This window comes from Vigna umbellata, chromosome 8 (genome assembly GCF_029865625.1).
Source record: "Vigna umbellata cultivar VRB3 chromosome 8, Vumbellata_1.0, whole genome shotgun sequence".
Taxonomy (NCBI): domain Eukaryota; kingdom Viridiplantae; phylum Streptophyta; class Magnoliopsida; order Fabales; family Fabaceae; genus Vigna; species Vigna umbellata.
In genome coordinates, this window is record NC_142172.1 from 18,774,167 (window position 1) to 18,787,227 (window position 13,061).

General features: G+C 31.8%; 2 protein-coding genes across 2 annotated transcripts; one reads left to right on the forward strand and one right to left on the reverse strand.

Annotated features, from left to right (window-relative positions):
- The first annotated feature begins 413 nt into the window (after nucleotides 1-413).
- Nucleotides 414-5,066, forward strand: CI51 (51 kDa subunit of complex I). The gene is made up of 3 exons (XM_047323241.2): nucleotides 414-572; nucleotides 1,282-2,753; nucleotides 4,712-5,066. Exon 2 carries the CDS (start codon nucleotides 1,293-1,295, stop codon nucleotides 2,739-2,741), a length of 1,449 nt encoding a protein of 482 aa, XP_047179197.1. The 5' UTR covers nucleotides 414-572; nucleotides 1,282-1,292; the 3' UTR covers nucleotides 2,742-2,753; nucleotides 4,712-5,066.
- Nucleotides 5,067-6,708: 1,642 nt separating this feature from the next.
- LOC124846029 (protein NRT1/ PTR FAMILY 5.2-like) lies at nucleotides 6,709-12,335 on the reverse strand. The gene is made up of 4 exons (XM_047323240.2): nucleotides 12,014-12,335; nucleotides 9,053-9,270; nucleotides 8,185-8,753; nucleotides 6,709-7,784 (listed from the first exon to the last, which is right to left on the reverse strand). The coding sequence occupies exons 1-4, from the start codon at nucleotides 12,132-12,134 to the stop codon at nucleotides 6,920-6,922; spliced, it is 1,773 nt and encodes a 590-aa protein (XP_047179196.1). The 5' UTR covers nucleotides 12,135-12,335; the 3' UTR covers nucleotides 6,709-6,919.
- Between the last annotated feature and the right edge of the window lie 726 nt (nucleotides 12,336-13,061).

Here is a 13,061-nt window from a genome sequence, read left to right on the forward strand (position 1 = left end):
ATAGTGCATCTATATTTGCATTTTTATTTTATTAAAATATTATTTTAAGAAATTTATACTTTTGTTATTATAATTGAATATGTTGTAGCGTCAATTCCAATTTTTTATTGTTTTTGAAAGTTAACTAAGTCTTATATAACTTATTTTGGAGTTTTTTTAACTGTTCTAACGGTGTGTTGATCAATATAAATTAACCACTATGTAATATCAACGGGATAATAAAAAATAATTTCAGTGATTAAATTTTATTTACCAGTCAAATTAAAAAGTTTCAGTGATTAAAAAAAATCAAAGAGTTTGGTAGCATTTCTTTTTCGTAATAAAACTTATGTCTACTTCAAGATTTTCTTTTACCATTGAATGAAAAACCCCTTTTCCAAAAACGCAACGTGGCTAAATAGAAGCCCAAAATCTAACCCAACACACCAAAAAAAAAAAAGAGAACACAGGAAAAAACACAGCACAAACAATCCTCGTTGCAATCAAATCCAGAACACAACACAGAGCAGCAGAAAGTGTTCCAATTTCAACTCTCATCAGATCCCATTGAACAATCAATTGCATCGCCACTGGTACGTTTTATCACGTGTTTTTTCATTCCTGTTCTTCCAAAACCAACAATGTTAGAGCTTCTCGAATCTGTCCCTAGTTTTCTCTGTGTCAGATTTCACCTTCAAAACATATTGGTGGTGACGATTCGCGTGCAATGCAATCTGACCACTTCTTCTTTCTTCCCAGACTTTGCAGACGCATGAGACCCATCGCGTTTATTTGTCTTTCTTGGGTTTCCACAATTCCCCATAATACGCTGTTTTTATTTTGTTTTGTGTAAAATTATTGTTCGGATTTTATGTTGAGAGAAAATTTGAATTTTTCTTTGTGGGTTGTTTTTTTTTTCTCTCTTTTTAGGAACAAACTTAGATACAGCCCCGTAGTTGCTTTTGGCACTGTTTTTTTCAATCGAAGGGAATTAGAGTTTTATCTTGATAATTTTAGTGATTAAGGTTTGCTTTAAAGGTGAACATAGTTAACAGAGATAAAACTCCAATTGTTATGAGTACTTATGAAACTGCATCTAAGTTTTGTCCTTGTTTATGTTATTTTATTTGATTGTGCTGAATAGGGTTTGATTATGAGTAATTGTAATTGGTAATTTTAATTCATGTGTTCATGTTATTGGCTAGTCCCTTAGTCAATAGTAAATTTTATTTGATTATGTATAGTTGTGGACGATTTGATTAACCCAAAATATTTTGTTCTAAAACTTGGAATTAATGTCAGGTAAGGCAAGCATGAGGGGAATTCTTTCACTAAGGACAGCCTTGGTTCAACATCGTAGTGAGAAATTGGGTCTTGGTTTAAGACAATTTAGCACTCAGGGTGCTTCTGCTCCTACTTCACCACAGCCGCCACCACCTCCTCCACCACCAGAAAAAACCCATTTTGGTGGCCTTAAGGATGAGGACAGGATATTTACTAACTTATATGGGCTACATGACCCTTTTCTGAAAGGTGCCAATGAACGTGGTGATTGGTATCGAACGAAAGATCTGGTAATCAAGGGTACTGATTGGATTGTTAATGAAATGAAAAAGTCTGGCCTCCGTGGGCGTGGTGGTGCTGGTTTCCCTTCGGGCCTCAAATGGTCATTCATGCCCAAAGTATCTGATGGCCGCCCTTCCTATCTTGTTGTTAATGCTGATGAAAGTGAACCTGGAACTTGCAAAGACAGGGAAATCATGCGGCATGACCCACATAAGCTGTTAGAAGGTTGCTTAATTGCTGGAGTGGGAATGCGGGCTACTGCTGCTTACATCTACATCAGGGGTGAATATGTGAATGAACGTAAGAATCTTGAAAAGGCTAGGCAAGAGGCTTATGCAGCTGGTTTATTGGGTAAGAATGCTTGTGGCTCAGGCTATGATTTTGATGTTCATATCCACTTTGGTGCTGGAGCTTATATTTGTGGTGAGGAGACAGCCCTCTTGGAGAGTCTTGAAGGGAAACAAGGTAAACCAAGATTGAAGCCACCTTTCCCAGCCAATGCTGGGTTGTATGGTTGTCCTACCACTGTTACAAATGTGGAGACTGTGGCTGTTTCTCCAACCATTCTAAGGCGTGGGCCTGAATGGTTTGCCAGTTTTGGTAGGAAGAACAATGCTGGGACAAAGCTGTATTGTGTGTCAGGGCATGTGAACAAGCCTTGCACCGTTGAAGAGGAAATGAGTATTCCGCTGAAGGAGTTGATAGAGAGGCACTGTGGAGGTGTCAGAGGAGGATGGGATAATTTACTTGCAGTGATTCCAGGAGGGTCGTCTGTTCCTCTGCTTCCAAAGAGTATATGTGATGATGTCTTGATGGATTATGACGCGTTAAAGGCTGTCCAGTCTGGGTTGGGAACTGCAGCTGTAATTGTGATGGATAAATCTACTGATGTTGTGGATGCTATTGCAAGGCTTTCTTACTTCTACAAGCATGAAAGCTGTGGGCAGTGCACCCCATGCAGGGAGGGAACTGGCTGGCTTTGGACGATCATGGAAAGAATGAAAGTTGGCAATGCCAAGCTAGAAGAAATTGATATGCTTCAGGAGTTAACTAAACAAATTGAGGGTCATACAATTTGTGCTTTGGGTGATGCTGCTGCATGGCCAGTACAGGGTCTTATCAGGCATTTCAGGCCCGAGCTTGAGAGAAGGATTAGAGAGAACGCTGAAAGGGAGCTGCTGCAGGCCACTGGTTAGGCTATTACTAAGGTTGTTTCTTAACTTGGTTACCTTTCTTTACCCTTTTAATCATTTAAAGAAACATCTCTTTATCAGACTTTTCCATGTTTTATGTTTGATCAAGCTTGGAAATGCTAGATAAACACAAGGTTAAATAGATAAAAAAATATATTTTCTTTCAAATTTTTGTTGTGAACAACTAGATGTTTGGAGAGGCACAAGAGAGGCATGATTAGACCCAGGAGAATTGCATATACAAACCAGATAGTTCTCTTTATATATTTTTTGGATTAAATCTGAATAACTTTAGAACAGAGATCTGATCAAACAACAAAGGAAGAACACTGGACAAAGTCTCTCATAGAAGGACCTTTCTCAATAAACAATACACTGGTCTAACCCCCAACACAGGCATTTTCTCTTTCAAACACATTCCCTACCAATTTTGAATGCAGAAACTGTTATGCCACGTATATATATAGTAACACCACACAAATCCATAACTTCCCGAGGACACAAATAGTACACCAACAAATACTTCAGATACATAACTTCCTAAACAATAACCTAAAGACGCATCAGATACGTATTCAGAGCTAGCACGAACTTAAATGCATACTAATGTGTTCTAGAATTGAACTTTAGTAGTATGTTATTCCTGAAGTGATAAATGTCGGACATCTACATATTGCTGAAAGCTATTTTCAGGATGTTGCTTGTTAAATTAACTAGCTTAGAGAAAGTTCTAGTGTTTGGCTAATAAAAGCAGATTTTTTTGTTCATATATTTTGATAAAAACAAAAAATTTTGTTTGTAGAAAGTTGTGACCCTAATTCCAAGTAAATTGCACTCCCCTCCCTTGAGAGATAAATCTGTTGGATACTTTGGTTCATTTTAGTGTAAGCAGGCTTATGGGAGATTTGATAAATCTTGGGAACTTTAGAAGATGAAATGAAAATTATGGGTAAACTTTCAAACCAGCGGGATTTTAAAAATGTCATCCAATATTATGAAGTCCTCAAATCAATAAGAAAGATGTTAACAATTAATCAACATCTTGATGGTGACATTGAAAGTTGTGGAGAATGGAGAACTATCTCTAACTAGTAGGTCTATTCATAGTTGGTTTCCACTAATAAGTAGCTTGTTTTCTAGTTGCTATTGTGCTTCTATCCAATAGCTGCAAATATCTAATCTCATACTCAAGATGTCCAATTTTCAAAGTGAGGGAGTGTATAGGACATCTCAAATTAACTAAAGATATAGTCAAATTCTAGTATATAAATAGGTATAAATTTTATTTTACAAGTCGATTTTGTTAGGATGAGTCATGTTTAAAGTTCACTTTCTAAGATTAGGTTTGATTTATGCAACATTTAGTTCTCATTGAAATATATTGCTGAAAGAGTTATGTTTATGTTGTATGCTCTATTAGCAATATGAATTTGAATATTCAAAGTTATTTGAAGATATCAGGATGACAAATTATGATGGATTTGCCTCATAACTTAAGAAAACATAAAGTTTGAAAGTAAAGGTTTATCTACCCTTAATTTGTATTAAATAACGTGTAAACTTAGCCCACATAGTATGAAGAGTGTACATGAACCTTTACTTTATCACTTCATATATTTTTGTCTGAGACCAATTATCCCATTATAATTTCTTTGTCCGTGGTGGAGTTCAATATGGTTTCTTTTTTACGTTTTTTCTTATTGTATAGTTAGTTTTTAACCCGTGAGATTGAGATGCTTCTGACTTGCAAGGTTAACCTGAAAGCAATGCTAGGTTTATATCTTTATTTTATAAATCTTGACACACGTCTTTTGCATGACATTGCTACAGATTGATTCCATCTTAATATAAAAAATATGAAAGAACATTTATAGTTAAATATCAACATTAACTATGGTGTGCAATGGAGGAAGTTTGATTATATGATGTTTGAGGCCTGACCACTCTTTACATATGAACTGTATTATATGTAGGGGTATGACTGTCTGGTGGATAGCAAGAATCAGAATAAGACATTACCAGTCATTTTGGAAAGATAGGTGGCTCAGGTTACTGTAGCTTTATCGCTACTTCTATTTACTTTTTTTATGCTGTAGCAGTTATTTGCTGGACCATACCTGGGAAACCATTTGGGAGAGTTTAAACTGTGTACCTGCTTGTCATTTGACACATTTTCCTGTAATTTGTTAATAATATCTGTATACTGTATTAATTTTGAGAAACAATTCATGCTTACGCATGTCATCAGTGAATCATGAGGTATCATGTCCACCGGATAACCAAAACTTTGATCTTTGATTGGATTATTCATTTGGATTAACTTTTTTAGAGGAACATGTTATTCAACAACCATTCTCAACTTGCTTGTATGAAGTCTGTTGATTTGTATGCATGGACTAAAACATGTCCATATATACTTTGGTACTTTTCGGCTAGAATTATAATCCAGGCACCGAGGTCATTTCCTTATTTCTTTTACATGCAAAAGACATATTTGACTTCTACGAAATACTCCTTCCAATTTGCTGTATTTTGATTTTGCTACTCTTTATTGTAACACCAGCCATAGTTCTACCTACATTTGGTGTTCTTTGTTCTTATAGCATATTATTAACTATTCTTGATCATGTCCATCATAATTTGTCAATTTGTACGTCTTCGCAATACTATACATGTTGTTCAGACAAAACATTTGTCAAACAAGCACAACTTTTGGCAAACTATGACCAAAAGAAGTTTTGTAGTAAGAAAATAATTTCATATGTTTACATTTCTTTAATAATTTATTTGTTATGACCATTTAATTTGTAGAATAAATGAAATATAAAAATTAAGAAACTTGTACTATCATTTTACAATTTTTTTTAATAGTACAAATTTAAAATGGTAATAAATATTTAACTAAGTTGAATTTTATTTCAAGGGTAAATGACTATTAATTTTATAAAATTAAAATAAAGATTCATATTAATTAACTTTGATTTTGTTCTATTGAGTGAAACCAAACACATGATTGGGAGTAAATAAACTTGTTTAAGAGGAAACTGAGACAAGAAATGAAAGAGAAAGAAAAAGGAAATGGAAAGAATTGAGTGAAAATAATGAAATGAACTATTTATGTGCATGTTAATATATGAAATTAAGTTTTTTTTTTTAAAAAAAAAAAACTGTGTCAAGCTCGAATTTCCTGCCAATGACGATATATCCTAAAGTTTAGACCGAAAAAGTAGGTAGCTTGTGGGGGAAAAAGGTTCACATTCAGTTATGATCTGCCTTCCCTAATAGTGTAAATTTTTCTTCGAATTATTTTTACCATGATAAATTCTATATAGAGTAATAATTTGATTTGAAAGATCTTTGAATTTCTTAATGATTAATAGATTCATTTTGGGCATACTTGGAGCTATGCTGAATGGTTAGACAATTCGTAGAAAACTAAAGTATGAGTAAGTATTGAAAACATTGGTAAATTACTCATCCTTTTTAGTTTTCCTTATAGTTTTTTCCTTTCATCTTCTGATATTACTTAGTTTTTTATAAGCTAATATTACCTATTTACTTTTCTCATTTTTCTGAACCATAATTGTTTCATTATATAAACCAGATTTTATTACACTCTACTGCCTACTATAATTTAGTCCCAAAGCAACTAGCAACACTGATTTAATCGTTTTTCTTAGATGGAGCAGATGGAGAATACTAAACTTTTACACGGTAGTTAAAGATAAAAAAAATTCATGTACAAACATTTTGTATCATATTCATCTTTCATTTTCTTTAGAAAGCATACACGCTATCTTGTGCTTGCTCAGATATATTAAATCATTTTCCTTTCTCCAACCTTGTTTTCTGTCAGAATATGCAATGTGATATCTCTCCAATTGTGAAGAGAGGGAAAAGCAAAATGGTCACACCCTAAACAACTTAATGAACTTTCAAATACTAAACGATTCCTTATTTATTCTAACACTTGAGCTGTACTATGTCCTTTCTTCCCTTTTCAATCTCTAATCAACAGGGGACATAGAATCTGATGATAAAATAGAAGACAGAGAAATGATAAATGTAATTGATGATAGAAAGAAGAATAGCGATAAAAAGATATTGAAAGTGCTAAATAGGTGTTTACAATATTAAGCTGTCCATAAATCGATATTGAATCAACTAATCACTTGAAACTATTAGTTTGGCACATTGGATCTCTTCTCCTTCAGTTCTTGTGCAAGCACATCAATAGAATCTGAAATTTCAGCTCTATACACAAAGTGCTTTGTAGCAAACATGAAGAAGAGGAAATTCAGAAAGTTTAGAACCGAGAAAAATGCATAGTAGTAATCAAGATGAGAAGCATTCAGGTTGTTCAAAATCCATCCTTTGTGGCCATTTTTCTTAGTGATGTGTGAAACTGTGGAGAGAAGAAAAGAGCTGATGAAACTCCCAATGCCAACAGTAGTAATAGAATATGAAGTTCCAAGGCTCTTCATGCTTTCCGGGGCTTGGTCATAGAAGAACTCTATTTTTGAAACCTCTAAGAAGGCTTCACCTAATCCCATCAGCACGAATTGAGGAGCCAAAATGAATATGCTCAGAGGAACTTGTCCTCCATTTTGAACTACCCCATGTTCCTTGGCCACTTTAAGTCTATATCTTTCAGTCAAAGATGCTACTATCATAGTCACTATGTGGATCATGATTCCTATGCCCATTCTTTGAAGAAGAGTGATCCCTCTGGGGTTCTTGGTGAATCTCTTCATAATCTTAACAAAGACACGGTCATAGAGTACAACACAGACAAGCATGGTGAAAGATGTGAATGCAATCAAACTTGCAGGGGGAATGTTGAATCTGCCAATGTGTCTATCAAGAGTAGCTCCTTGCTTTACAAAAAGGGTGTTTGTCTGAGCAAGCATTGTGCTTGGAATAAATGTAGCAACCCAGATGGGGATCATCCTTAGGATTTGTTTAGTTTCCTCTACTTGAGTAACTGTGCACAGCATCCACTCACTAGTACCTGAACTAGTTCTCACACAAGCCTTGTTGAGGAACCTGCATGTTTGTATTTGTGAACATAACATTTCGTAGTAAAAGGATCACACATCAAATGATTGAGAAAATAGTCTGGAATTACACCTTGTTTGTTTACAGGTTTCAAAAACAATTTTATGTGGTCTAAACTGTTGTGCCCTAAGTACATTTGAAAGTATTTTGTCCTCTAAGCACATTTTTTGTTTTCTGAAAGTTTGTCCCTTGAACAAAGTTTGAAGAGAACAGAACAGGATGAGAAAGCATCTCCTAACTCTTTATGTTCTTTGGTTTTTAAAACACTTATTTTAGAAACTATTTTCAGAATTTAACAGAGTTTGGATGAGACATTATTGTGAAGTAGTGTGAAAGGAAAGTTTTTAAAACAAAAAATATTAGAAGAGAATCAGACAGATATTAGTACCTCAATGTATCAGTGGATTTAATCCTGAATTTCCCTTTATTTGTGTATTCTTCTACATCAAGCTCATGTAGTTGTGTAGAGTCAATAGTAGTAGCATTCACATTCCTTTTCCTCACAGCAGCCACTATAACCCTGGCAATTCTAGTGAAGGAACTCCCTGAGGCCAATCTGTGTCTATAGAGGGGTGTGCCTGCCAGGAATGTGATGAATGCTACAACAAGCCCAATAGTTGGAATACCATAACCAAGAGCCCACCCCACATTGTCTTGTATGTACACTAGAACTGTGAATGAAAAAAGGGTCCCAATGAAGATGCTGGAAAACCACCAGTTAAAGAATGAGAGTTTATGTGCCTTCTCTTTGGGGTCAAAATCATCAAATTGATCAGCACCAATGGTGGAAATGTTGGGCTTGGTTCCACCACCACCCACTGCTAAGATGTATAGTGCACCATAGAACACACCTAACTGTAGTGTGGTTGCCTTCTTGCATTTTGTCACATCCATTTCATGGCACTCAGGAGGCTTTAAACTTGGAAGGGAAACTGATAGTGTCAGCAGACACATACCCTGCCAATGCCAATACACATTAATTTTTCAACCCAGCCAACAGATTTAACAAGTTAGCAGAAAAATTGAAAGGTAGCAGAAGCTAAGCTAATGTACAATACCTAAACACTACCATTATAAACAATGAGGAAGATAAACCTAAACATGGATGCTTCCTATTCATTGATGATGAACTCAACAAGATATGTCAGTGAGATTTGCACAAAGATCTGGACAAACAACAACTTTATTTCACAAAGATCATGGCAGAATTGGCTTTGAACTTGATAATGATGTGCAAAATGTGTAAAAAGACATACCAGTAGGTAGATAACAGAGGAAATGACAAAAGTCCAATAGCGGCCAAGATGAGCATCAGCAACATAGGCACCTAATATAGGAATTATAAAGGTAGTGCCAACCCAATTGTTGACATTGTCAGAAGCAGTGACAGTGCCTTGGTGAAGCTTCCTTGTCAGATACAGAACCAAGTTTGACGATATCCCATAGTATGTCATTCTTTCAAACACCTCGTACACTGCATCACACATCTCATTGATTAATTCAACCAAATCAAATCCAATCAATTCAATAGACAATGCAATTCTGTTTTACATATTCACAACCTTATGAGAAACATATGACAATGTTTGATTTATGCATGAATACAATGGTAAGGACTCACCAAGAAAATCACAGCATAGACCTAAACAACAAATAGTTCTATTCAATTGGAGCTACTTTAAAAGAGGTTATCCATCAAGTAGAGAAAGTGGTATAAAAAGTTCTTACTTAATCCTTAACTATCTGACTTCACTCACACTAATTAATAATTTTTTAGTTAATGTTTTGGTAGTAACTTTTCGTAGAAAATTTGAGGACAATATCATATCATATAAGAAATTTCATTTCAATTGTCTACACCAAACTTTGATAAGTTATGGATATTAATCACTTTATTAATAAAAAATCTATAGTGACTACTTTGTTTTTAATAACTTCATGTTTATTATGTAAAAGCATCCTAGAATATTATTTCTTATTAGGAATATATTATTCGTATCACTCTTACAAGATTAATTTAATTAGCAAGGCTAATGCTTTATAGAAAATTTTAAAATTTCAAGAAACTTAAAATGTTTTTATTCCTATTCATTTATATTTTTTACACACATAATCTCATTACATAAAAAATATATATTTTTTTTTTCTTGTTTGCTTTGATATTTGAAACTAACTTTGAATTGTGATTTTTTATTTTTTATTTTTGAACACATCTTATTGATATGCTATATGCTATGTTATTGTTTTATCATTTGATCAAATATTAGACCTTAAGTCTATTTTTCTCTTAATAAGATCACACTATAGTTTTCCTAGCACATGAATATCTATGTAAAAAATATAAGATTTAAACAATATAAGATTATAAGTGTCTTTTTATTAAAAATATAAAGGAGGCAAGTATCTATTTTAAGATTACAGGGGCATGAGTGTCATTTAGTGTGGTATGGGAGTAAGTATAATTTTTCTCTCTCTTACCGTGTTCACTTGAGATGAATTAACTATTCATGAACAAAGGAAAACGCGGATTTGAAAGATATTTCATGTTCATTTTAAAAAAATTGCGAGCGATTGAAAGAAAGGATTTGTGGGATTAACTATTTTTCCAATCATCGATGCTCTGCGAAGATTTAAGATGATTCATAATCAAATGTCCTTTTAGCCCCTTGCACTTACGATTATGTGAATGTATTTTATTACCACTTTGTGAATGTATTACATCTTCAACCAAGAAGCATAAATAATAACTAATAATAATAATAACTAATAATAATAATAACTAATGATAATAATTAATAATAATAATAATTAATAATAATGATAATAATTAATAATAATGATAATAATTAATAATATTAATAATAATAATTATTAATAATCATAATAATGATTTTTTCTCTCTCTTTTTAATAATAATAATGATGATGATAATAATAATATTAATAATATTAATATTAATAATAAAAAAAAAATATTATTATTAATAATAATAGTTATCATTATTATTATTTCAATTTACTAAATTATCATTTTTTACATTTTTAAAATTAATTTTAATCTGTCACATCAATTAAATCCTACATTAATTCTCACAAACTTTACTTTCAAATCCACTCTCACTTACCTAAATCCACTCAAATAAACAACAAAAAATTTACTCTCAAATCCCCTCAAATCCATTTAATCACTCTCTTCCAAATCATCTTCCCCAAATCCATTCAAGTGAACAAAACCTTAAGCAATGGTTAATTGATCTAAGGGATGAGTTAGAAATTTAAGTTCATTCTAATCCTGTATTAGATCAACAAATAATGTTAACACACTTTAACAAAATATAAAATCTAAAAAATTAAAAAACAATATATATATTTTTTAAATTTAAGTAACAATAATAAAATTAATTTTAATTTTTAGATAGAGTTATTTCATATATATATATATATATATATATATATATATATAATTTCAAGGATTAAATTTGATAACATAACACACATTCAAGAACTTAATTACCCTCATTCAATAAAAGTATACTTAATTGATAAAATAATAAACACTTATTTAAGTTAATTACTCACCTAACAATAATACAATAATCACATCAATTTAAGATAATTTTTATTATGTTAATCATTTTAATTAATGTTTTTTTAGTAATCATCTAACTATAACTAACAACAAGAACATAAAAGGAACGTTAAAGATCTAAACACAAAAAATTGAATTAACTTAAAACATAATCAACTACAGAATTGTTTATTTATTTATTTAAAGATGCATCAACGTGATCTATTAATATAAACAAGTTTAAATTTAGAAGAAACCTATTAATAACATATGCCAACATACGTTGACAAGCTAACATTCCACGTTCAACTTGAAAATATTTTTTTCTTTTGACATCATCATCTTCCTCTTTTGACACTCTTCTCCTCTCTTTCTTATATGCTTTCTTTCTTCCTCTTCATCGTTTCAACTTTTTTTTTCTCTTTTAAACACATAATTAACAACAAGTCTTCAAAACCAGAAATATGAAAAAAGTAAATACATAAAGAAAATAACCATTAAATAGATATTTTATGATGGATAAAAATAATTTTCTACATGAAATCTAAAATTTTGATAGATATAAACATTCTAGATAAACATGTAAAGATTTATATAGAGAAAGTATAGTGAAATGGTGATAAAAAGGAGAAGAAGAAGAAGAAGGATACCAAGAAGAAAAGAACAAGCTTTCCAAGCACCACTTTTAGCTTTGAGAACAGGTTTTCCTTTGAGATCCACAGTTCCATCTTCTGCATAATCATTCATTCTTCTTCCTCTTTCCATAGCCATGATAATCTTCAGTTCTGAAGAAACAAAACTACGTGTTTGGATTTCTGTTCAGATTCCACGTTTGGCTACAAATTCTCAGCAAAATTCTGAAACTATATGAACAGAACAATTACACATGTTTCGCGTTTAATGAACATCCTATGACTTTCTTAGACTCTACCAAACACGCAAATGATCTTCTTTCTCTTCACATATGCTACTGTCGACACTCATGCACCAACAAATCTCTTTCTTCAATAAAATAACCATCAAAGGTATTATATATAACTACAATATATGTATTGAAAGTATCAATAAGTATTTAATGAACAATAACTCATTTATCAGAACTTTTTTACGTCACCACCAATAAATAATGCAGTCAAAAACTAATGACTCTATTGAATAAAATATTTTTTTGTCATGAATTTATGTCTTAAATAAAAAGAAAAGAAAAAAAAAATCAAATTTCAATGGTCCCCATGTATGTATTTTTTTTCCTTAATGAATTGGGGACCTGAATTAAGATGACCTTTTTTTTTTGTTTTTCTAAATTATGTTTAGAATTAAATTAAATTTGTTTATAATGATTTAAATTATAATCATTAATTAAATGATTTAATATATTATTTGTACTTAAATATGTATATATATTAAACTATTAAATTATAAATAGATATATTAGTTTGAAAGGTTTGGAGGGAGTCTATAGATATGAGTTCAACTTAAAAATTAATAACTATGCTGATAAAAAAATTATATAAGTAATAAATAATTCTTTTTACTAATTATTTTAAAATAAAAGTCAGGTTAGATATCATTATGAATTTTGACACTTCAACTATATTGATACTTAAAGTACAGTTCATAAAAGAAGAAAAATAACATAAATTGGCAACAAAAGAAGAAAAGTTTCAGTAAATACCTATCGAGACCTAATAATAGAAC

Bases quoted from the DNA above. Each gene is read 5' to 3' on its own strand.
- CI51 (XM_047323241.2), top strand. From the start codon at position 1,293: ATGAGGGGAATTCTTTCACTAAGGACAGCCTTGGTTCAACATCGTAGT.
- LOC124846029 (XM_047323240.2), bottom strand. From the start codon at position 12,134: ATGGCTATGGAAAGAGGAAGAAGAATGAATGATTATGCAGAAGATGGA. The intron at 9,271-12,013 runs GTATCCTTCTTC...TGTGTGATGCAG, and splicing joins AGCTTGTTCTTTTCTTCTTG to TGTACGAGGTGTTTGAAAGA. The intron at 7,785-8,184 runs GTACTAATATCT...ACAAACATGCAG, and splicing joins AAATCCACTGATACATTGAG to GTTCCTCAACAAGGCTTGTG.